At 40.5% G+C, this 10,239-nt stretch overlaps 1 protein-coding gene across 1 annotated transcript in view; it reads left to right on the forward strand.

Annotated features, from left to right (window-relative positions):
• LOC109476464 overlaps window positions 1–10,239 on the forward strand; it is a 105,783-nt gene that overhangs the window by 5,012 nt on the left and 90,532 nt on the right. Inside the window, 11 exon segments of the mRNA XM_019777398.1 lie at window positions 2,292–2,373; window positions 2,589–2,628; window positions 2,965–3,097; window positions 3,388–3,442; window positions 4,588–4,655; window positions 5,409–5,496; window positions 5,860–6,143; window positions 6,600–6,654; window positions 7,188–7,322; window positions 7,922–8,133; window positions 8,800–8,930. Of these exon segments, the coding sequence (XP_019632957.1) occupies window positions 2,292–2,373; window positions 2,589–2,628; window positions 2,965–3,097; window positions 3,388–3,442; window positions 4,588–4,655; window positions 5,409–5,496; window positions 5,860–6,143; window positions 6,600–6,654; window positions 7,188–7,322; window positions 7,922–8,133; window positions 8,800–8,930 (1,283 nt within the window).

Raw genomic sequence — 10,239 nt, forward strand, 5'->3', positions numbered from 1 at the left:
CCCCGCCACTCCCTACCCTCCCCTCGCCACTTCCTACCCTCCCCCCGCCACTTCCTACCCACTCCCGGCCAAGTTGGGCAGGTCATCGAGCCCGCCCTCTACCTACGCGCTTTAAACATAGGCGCCGTTTTAGCTCGCGTTACCATAATCACTGTTTTCGGTAATCTTGTCACAAAGGGTACGCCGTCAGGTGTGCCACAGGGCGGAGTCCTCTCTCCCAACCTATTTCTACTCTTTATGAGCGTGATACAACCGTGGCGGCGGAGACTTCTCACCTTGACGACTGGGCGGAGGAAAACAAGATGATCCTGAATGGTTCCAAGAGCCAGCTTCTACAGACTTGCTTCAGTAAATCTGTTCCCATTCCTCCATCGATCACCCTGGGCGGCCAACCTGTGCCATCGGTCGGATCGGCGAAGGGACTTGGTTTCATCCTGGATAGAAACCTTTTATTCAGCGAGCAAGTCACTGCCATGACAAGCAAGGCATCGCGGAAACTGCACTACCTGTGCCTGCTCACATAGGAAGGCACTAGTGTCACGGATCTAGTGCAAATCTACCTGGCACTAGTAAGACCTGTCCTCGAATATTGTCATGTGCTGTTGGTAGGGTGCAGCAAGGAGCAAGAAATGGCCATTGAGAGGGTCCAACGCCGTGCCCTCCGCATCTTTTCCCTGGGAGGACGTCAGAGCGTACCCGATCTGCTCACACTAAAGACGAGGAGGGAGGAGGCAGCAGTGCACCTGTTTGAGCGAATGCTGCGAGATGACCACCCCCTAAACGACTTGGTTCCGCCCACTAGGTCTGCAGCAACAGGACTGTCCCTGAGAAACGCTGAGAGGATCAGTCTGCCTCCAGCTCGTACAAAGAGACTGCACAATCCCTTCTTGCACTGTGATATCCGTTTGTACAACAACAGACCAACACTTGAAACACAGTAATTAGTTTGTATATATGTAATGCTTAAGCCTCGGTCACAACTCGCCGTGCGTGCTTTTTGTCCGTACGTTTTTGTCATGGCTACGTCTGCTACGTTTTTTCTGCAAACGTAGGGTGGCCGGCCGAGGGAGTACGTCACTCGCAAGGTGTACGTACGTGGTCTGCACGACACGCCTGACCGTCAGCGGTTGCGTGCATCGTACGTTGCGCAAGTGGTAAGTGAGTTGTACGTGCTTACAACGTACGATCTCTGTGCGATTGCCACGTTGCCGCGTACAGGCCGTACCTACACGTGCGGCGTGCGCACGATTTCCTTACTCACTCGCACGTTGTAAGTGCGTGCACCTCCTGTTAACTTCATCATCTCTAGCCGCCCTGGTGTCTTCCGCGGCCCGTTTCTTTGGATCTTGTCTGGTAGACTTCTTCTGAGCCTTCCTGGGCATCTTGGAGACGAGTTGGCAGTCGCCCGTCAAGTCGTCTTTATATACTGTAGAAATAAGGTGCGTTGCGCGTGCGTTGCACGTGCGGAGCACCTAGTATGGTGCACGTGTGTTCTGCGTGGTCATTGAGCAGGTCAACTGGGAAGTGAGGAGTAAGCACGAATGACGCAAGCACCGTGCGTGGCACTGACGTGCTTCGTGCGCTGTCCGTACAGCAATTGCACGTGAGAATAGTGAAGTTAGACTCACGGAGTCCGTACGTTGCACGCTCATAGGCTGTACGGGGCACGCGCGTCGCACGTACTCGCACGCACGTGTGGTAAATCCGCAGACCGCACGTAGAAAAAGTATTACATTCACTTAAGGTTCTACGGCGTGTCTGCGTGCTCCCAAATCCGTAGGATTCCGTACGGAGGCGGTACTCACCACGCACGGATGCCGTACGTTTGCCCACGTTTTTGCACGTAGACAGCACGCAGAAGCACGTACGGCGAGTTGTGACCGTCGCTTAAGTGTGTTCGCTTTGCTTTTATGGATCGATTTAAGTTGTAATTAAGATGCTGTTTTTTAAGATATTCTGCGTGTAACGTTACTTGTAATGTAAAATTTTGTGATGTGTACATTGATTCATGAATTATGTAACGAGGACATAAATCGGGCAATTTTTGCCCTCCGAGCTCCTTTGGACTTTTAATAAACTTGTATAAACTTGTATAAAAGGGTAACGCTTGTGTTACTCCAGCAGCCTCACCGAACATGTGAGCCACATGGCGGCCCGGTTGTATGGATCACGATACGGCAGAATTGGTTACGTTGCCTAGAATTTAGTGGGAATTGAAGGGCCTTAATTATAAAGGCGGACACCCCGGTTCTAGTTTTGATTATAAATTCTGTATGGCTTCACCTCAACAGGTACACGTTCGAGTGTTGAATGTTTCTGCCGATGATCATCTCTGTCAGCTGTACATTGAGAGATTTTCTCAGCATGCAAATGGTGAGCATCGTTTTATTGTAAACATTAGTTCTTTCTAGTATTCTACACAAATTTAAATGCCGTTAAGCCTCCTAATCAAACTATTTCATTGCCTCAAAGAAGATGCAAAGACGGGTTCATGTTTTGCTGGTAGAAATGATCTATTATTTATTCAAGATTTAGTTTCCACTCATTTGAGTTTCTTCTAAAAATGTCCCTGTTGTTATTTTTTCCAGGGCGAAATGATCATTCAAGACATTGGGACACATCTGGATGGTGGGTTTTGCAAGCATTTAATTTACAATCTCAAATAGCCCAAATGTGACGGATCTTACTGAAAGCTTTTTAAAAACGTGCAGCACAGGTATCATATATCTTAACACATGAGAGTTTACTTAAACATAACTCGTATAGTGTTATGGTGGTATACAACATATAGATAGTCCTATACTTTGTTTTTATATTTATCAAGTGAGAAAAGGATTAAATATAGTAATTGCTAAACAGCATATCTCATTGCAAAAGTTTAAGCCAGAATGGCAATCATAGCATCATAGTTAACCGTTTAAAATGTTTATACCCTTCACTAATGTAGGTACTCTTGACCTCCAGGTTTTCGTTCCTGATGTCTCGCCATGGCGAGGTTACTGAGGTCTTCCACCCGCCTGACGAAGACCTCGAGGTTCTCAACATCAAGAAGGCGCTGATAGGAACGTTGTCTGCGAGGCTTCATGCAAGTGACAAGGTGTGTTGTCTTCCGCTGGAGTAACACTTGTAGTTGTGTATCTGCTAAACCTAGTTTAACGTGTATTAATAATCACACGTACGCAAAGAGTACCAAAACGCAGCATATAGCACAAAAGCGACAAGCAGCGTCAGTGAATAGTACTGCAGTATGGTAATGTTGACTTTTTTCCTACATTTTCTGTAACAGCAGCTATCATTCCCGATCCCATACAACGCCAAAAACACTTTTAAGACATTGCTAGGAATAATTAAAGCATTGTTCTATTTCAATATTTTCTATTTTCTAAGGTTCTTGAGAAGCGCCAGACTTGGCTGTACCAACTGAATGAAACCGGACATGAAGGTATGTGAAGAGATGTAGCAAACGTGTTTTAACACGTTTGCCATTTCAATGGTCGTGAAATCAAGTCAACGTTTGAATCAAATGTATAGGTTTTATCATAAAAGACGTATATTTTTGTATTTTGTATTTATGGTAGTAATCTTATTTTCTCGATCCATCTGTGTTCTCTAGGTGACCATGCATCTACCTACGAAGTCAACCCTACACCTGAAGGACTGGTGTTCCATAGAACCAAGCATGGACACGTTGTGGAGAATGCAAAAGTGAAACATGAAAAGGTACTTTCTATTATAATTTTGATATTGTAGCCACTTTGTCAACGTAAAAGTTATTAGAATGCCAAGATGACGTGTTAAGAAATTACTTGTGTGTAAATGATATATGAACGAATTATCTTTAAAACGTAGCAGATCTTAACTTATTAACTTTATATGAATTACGTCTTTGCAGAAAATAACCTACAGCTCCGAGCTGGGAATCGCTCGAACAGTTCTCGTCGATGAAGCCTTCACTGCTCCAAGAGAGACCAAAAAGGGGTAAGATGTTTATTACCTCAATAAAAAATGGAGGTATTGTTTTTGGCGCGTCTGTGTGTGTGTGTGTGTGTGTGTGTGTGTGTGCTTGTGTTTCCGCACATTTGTAGTCAGCATAACTTCAGTACGCCTTCATGGATTGTGATGATATTTGATATGCTGGTAGGTCTTAGGAAGACAAAGGGCAAGCTTCAATATGGGCCTCCTGGTGGCTGACATTGGTACTGCAGCAGAACTTCCGGTTTTGTAAGGCAGGGAAAACAGATGTGCCGGTTGTGCAACAAAACACCAGCGGTCGCGCCGGTTTGATTAATGAGGTTCTCCCTCTGGAAAAGGCTGACCTATTTCAGACCAAAGGTGCTACTGTATTAGTTGTGTGTTTAAAAACAAAAGCCTGTGTTATGTTGTTCTGTTCTGTAGTATACTGTGTAAAAAAAAGCGTTTACAAAAACTCATATATTCCATGGAGGTATGAGATCACTAAAGTCTTGTTATAACTGTTTCATGAAATTACGAAAAGAGACAGATATGTGGACATATTGATATATTTTCTAAACGCAGTTACCAAATGAAAAGATTTATGAATTTTTATGTTTGCAAATTTGTTATTAGGTTCAACCCAAGAGCTGGTTTACCAGGAGATCCAGAAAAACACAAACAGTTTCAGGGAGACTCAGTCGGTAAGTTATACCTGTTTTATTATTTTTTGCCCATGCAAATCATTGTTTACACAGTGGACAAAATATGCCTGATACAAGTCCTTTTTATGTTATTTGTTCTAAATTTAACCTTTTCGGTCCGTTTGAAGATATTTATGCGCTTGTTTTAGATCTTCCCATCATGCATGCGAACTCCTCAAGTCACATGACCCTTGTCGGGATAAAACCGTTTGCTGATGACGTCACTCCACCCTCCAACCTCACCACTGGCTGTATTATCATCATACATGTTAGTAATATTCTTTTTTGGTATTGATATTTTTTTATTCATTTATTCACATATATTTATTATTAGGCTAAAGCACAGTCATCATATATGACACCTTCTCGTAATGCTCTCTAAAGCGCCCAAAGCAATTTCATTGCTGGAAGATTGGCTTTTGAAAGTCATATTTATGGTCATTTTTTCATGTAGTAAATTGAATAAGCCCTATTCCATGACCATACCGGTATCTGTGAGGCAAAAAAGCAATGTCGCTAAAATAAAACGAACGCTATTTTTCGTAAAACTCCTGGTGTAGCTTGTTTCGGGGATATCTCAAGAATTCAAGTACGAAATGTTGAGGAAAATGTGCACAGAAATGACAGTAAATATCAATATCAGATATCCTCATCCAGAATATTTTGCTTTGTCTTGTATTTGGTATCATTATATTAAATGTTTGTAAAACAAGACTTTATGATTGCTAAGCATATCTTGGTTGAATGTTTTAGCCGAAGCTGCCTGAACTTGACCTTGCGCAGATAAAGGATGTCATCTTCGGGAATATAACATGTGTGAGGAGTCACAGCAGGAGAGAAGGTAGGATGATGATGTGTTTTAGAAGCGAATGAATTCAAATTATTGTCCAGATTAAGTTTGATAGATTTCGTAATGAATCACGTTTGGTATGACTACTTGGAATTAAAGCAAGACATCACATTTAAGATGACTGTTGGAAACCCCCAGCAAGTTTACTTCGATCAGTTTAGTGTTGATTGTGTTTGGGTTTATAGTAACACCAGTTAAACCATTATATCTATAAAACACACATGCCGCTTATACTTTTTGTAAGTTGTATCATTTCAAATACTAAAACAATATAACGTCATTACGAAAAAGAATAATACGAAATATTGGTCAATTGACTAATAAAAGGACATTTTACCTGTCGCACCGTTTCAGAATCAAAGCAAAGACGGCAGTGTTTCCTTCAGCTTGTCGATCTAATGGACCGGTTGTCGGAGAATGACCTTGGTGTCTTGGTACATCAGTATGTTAAGGTCAACTACTCAAACTCCATTGAAGAGGACAACTGTAACATCATGGTGGACACCCTGGGTACCCTCGGTACTGAAGCAGCACAGCGGCTCCTGACTAAGACTGTTCTACAGGCCAGGGGAGCTCCAGCAAAACTCATCCAGCGTATGCTCATCAGTTTTGTCAGCATGACCACCCCGCCTGTCATGGTAAATGTAATTCTTATGAAGCTCAAGCAAGTTACCAATTTATTCCAATAAATAGCAATAACATTTAGTTAATAGTTACTAGTTATCATGTAAGCTTTAACTTTAGAGTTTTTAATTGCATCATTAAATTCTTTAATCAGATGTATTATATTTGGTTGTAACCTGTTGTACAGTTGATTTATATGAATTGCTAATGATTTTAGTTCAGTTTATGTTAAGTCTTCTGTTAATTCTGTTGTATTTCTTGTCAATTCTGTTTTATTTCTTTATTCAATTCCGTTATGTTTTGTATAATATTGTTTTAAATGGACTCCAGGAAGGTTAGTGGATGTATTTACTAATGGAGATCGGAATGAACCGAACCAAACCAAACCTGACCAACTAGTTGTTCAATGATCTGTCGTTTATCTTGTCAGAGGTAATTAAAACGTATCGGTATACATGTATCATTCTTAGGATTTTGTAAGAGCTCTTGAGGACCTGTGCTTCGCAAGAAACATCGAGTATGAAGGTATGGAGGACAGTTCATTCGTGTAATTTGTCTAATCAAAATACAGTCTAATGTCTAATCAACAAAAATCATACATTTAAGCCATACGTTTAAATGGCTTGGATTTAAGAAATGTTTTAGTCTGTGCAATCTTTTATCAAAACACGTTATCATCTCATTGATAGTCATCTATTGATATCATTAATCCATTGTTTAATCAGCCTGGTTACCAAATCTATTTTACCCTCCCGCAAATAGGATATAGGACTCAGGAGCTATAATGGGTTTGGTAACCAGATCTATTGTTCAATTGGATTCACGTATCACTTGAAGAAATAGACTTTTTGGACATTACTCAAATTTACATTTTAGACATTTATCATACATATGAATTATAAGTGATAATTTTGTTGTAGTATATATTATATTATATTATATTATATCAAATCATATTTTATTATCTTATATATGTACATCTAACTACATCCAATAGAATGCCTGTGTCTTCTTTTTTATTCAACGTTTGGTACCGATGTACATGTGTATATATATAGATCCTAAGGATGAATGGTTAGTCCACAACACGGCTGTTCTCATACTGGGAGTTGTCGCCGACCGACTTGGGGAAACGGATAAGGTGACAGCAAAAAGCCTTGTTGGAAAACTGGAGGACAGCCTAGGGATCCATGGTGAGTGAATATCCTAATATATTTTAGTATTAAATCTATCTATAGAATCTAAGCATTGTGTCAACAACTTTGCAGGAAGGTAGCTGGTAGAGTAGCACTAAATTAAAATGTGAAATAATTACATTGTTTTTCCTTTGGTGGATTACGAACACAAAATCGTGGATTTGAGACTTCTAGAAAGTGTTTTGATTTTGATATATTGAAATTAACAGAGTAGGAGATTTTACAATGTTAACTAGTGTTTTCAACCACTTCCTGAATTCCTCCATATACCTCCCACTCTGACTGACGCGTGCTGGGTCACCGTCAGGTTTGACCTTTCTATGAATCTGCTGCTAAAGCCACCCTCCATACAACCGTCGCTATTTTTTTTACATAAAACTATAAAACCTACAATTCAGACACCCAAAACAATACTTTCTTATCTGTATCTGTATCAGTATAGCCAGTATAAACGCCCTTCGGCGTAACACACCAGCTTTGCAAGCACGCGGCGCAGCTAGCTATATCAGCTAGCTTATTACCTTCTACTTGAGGTCGGAAGTAATAACCCTTACCCTGATTTAAAAGCGTCCTAATTATAAATATGATTATTATAGATCCTTGGCATCACCGGCAACTGCGTTCCACCTTAACTGCTGACGAACTAGGCAAACATTACCACGGTAAAGCTACACTCCTGGAGTCTCTCGGGAATGCTGGGTTTGACAGCTCGTTTGACCACCTCCTGAGTTACGTAAACAACACAGACAGTCCACCACTGCTGCGGAGAAGTGCGCTGAATGCAATCAGGAAGTTTGACCACCGCGAGGTGAGTTAACTTAAAGATAATTTAGCGTAATCCTGTCTAATCCTGTTTAATTAGATGTCAGGCATAGCTGACTATGAAATTATAATTTATTTGTACATGTACTTCTATATCTAATATTTAACATTTGCTGTACCTTGAAGATCATGGAAACTGCATCTTTCGAACAAGGCTATTTTGCCGCGTTATTTTATCTGGATCTTACGTATATTAACCGCTGGCGATTATCTAGATCAATTACTTACAAGTTGGAAACATTTATGATAACATCGTCCAACAAAGTCTAAATGCATTTTTTGGAATGGCCTAATTTTCCCCATCTACATTTGTAATTTGGCACCTTCAATATCTTGTTATCTATTACCACAAATGAAGATTTACCCCACAAACATGACATTACCATAACGAACAATGTCCACCTGAGATCTTATGAACTCTGGCAGCTCATTTTATACTTGTCGTAAGGCCAACGATATTCTATTATATTCTATTCTATTCTATTCTATTCTATTCTATTGTTAAGCCATTATTTTGTGGTTCCATTTACAAAGATCTAGACTAATAACATCACTGTTACTTCCTACACGTAGTAAGACAGAGAAATTAACATTTATAAGGTTCTTAGACCTTTGATTCATTCATCCAATGATAGACCCTATCCCACCCCAGGCCGCGAGTCTTCTCCTGGACAGCGCGTTGTTTGATGAGGAGGAGCACGTCCGCTATCACGCCGCTCTTCAGTACCAGAGACATCCCAAGGCACTCAACCTTCTGGAGATCAAACAGAACTTAGCAAACGGGTAATTCGTGTTTCACTGTCTTTCTAATGTCTTTCGGATTTACCTTCTTACTCATCTTCTTTTCACCTTGCGAGACATGGCCAGGATTTAAACTTTCCATCTGGGTCAATCCTTCTCTACTCGTCGCCAGGATAGTCCCATGGCCGGTCATTCTTCATGATTCTTCTCCAAGTGGTGTTGGATTTGCCTCTGCATGTTTCTTTTCCTAGACGGTCTTTAATTCAGGGCTGTTAAATGCATTTTTGTGTAGTGCATTCTCAATGGCCAAGACATTTCAGTCTTTCAACGTTGATTTCGGTAGATAGTCTTTTACAACCTGTTCGAGGTGTCTTTAATTGATTTTTTTTTTCAAACAAGAAGATGCACAAATCTTTCACAGTCAGCTGTGGTTAAATGAATATGAATGAACTTTATTGCTCGACAATCGTACATGGTACAATGTTTGGCAGAAATACAGAAATACAATCTTATTACATTTCTCACTACAAACTACTATCTATACAGTATATGAGTTACAATATGTTCATGTATTGATGATATGGTCTCGATTATAAAATAAAGTGTACAGAAATTGGCCTACGTAATCAGATATGGTAGTTGGACATGACAATAATTCATGGAATGTATCGTACTGTGTACCAGATTGGGTGAACTTTGTCTTAGTAGTAATAGTCTGTAACAATGAATCTCTTTCTTTTCATTAGCTGGGAAAGAAAAGAGATTCATTGTTACAGACTAAATGCGTTGATCCTTCGCATGCGTTACCCTTTAATGTTTATTATCATATAGCCGGGTGGCGTAGACCAATCAGAGGCCTCCGTTACCCGTGCTTTATTCTCCGATAAACCATGGCTCAGCCGTGCGTTATTCTCCATAAACCATGGGTGAAACCATAATGATATAGGGGTACACAGCTCTTTCTGTTAATATTCATAGCAGTTTCCTGGTCAGACAAAATTATGTTTTTTTTTTTAAGCTTCATATAAACTAAAATGTGTGTGAGTATGAAATGTATATGTAAATAGATAGAATTTGAACGGGAGAGCAAAAACCATACTTATTTTGACACCCCTACAAAAAGTGGTATCGCCCACATCACCTGACTGAATCAGACCAAGGATCAGACGATTTTATTTTTTTGGTCCGCCATCTTGCCTTCTTGTGTCATGGAGAGTTTGCCTAATTTCTACATGGAAGAGATAACAGACGCGGATTTAGATGAGATATTTGGACCCATGGAGGTCGAGGAACAGACGCTGGAAGCTACACCGGAGACAGAGGTCAGCAGGGTGCGTTTCGCGTGTCTGAA

Source organism: Branchiostoma belcheri, unplaced genomic scaffold, assembly GCF_001625305.1.
Source record: "Branchiostoma belcheri isolate BF01 breed outbred unplaced genomic scaffold, Haploidv18h27 scaffold38, whole genome shotgun sequence".
Lineage (NCBI taxonomy): Eukaryota > Metazoa > Chordata > Leptocardii > Amphioxiformes > Branchiostomatidae > Branchiostoma > Branchiostoma belcheri.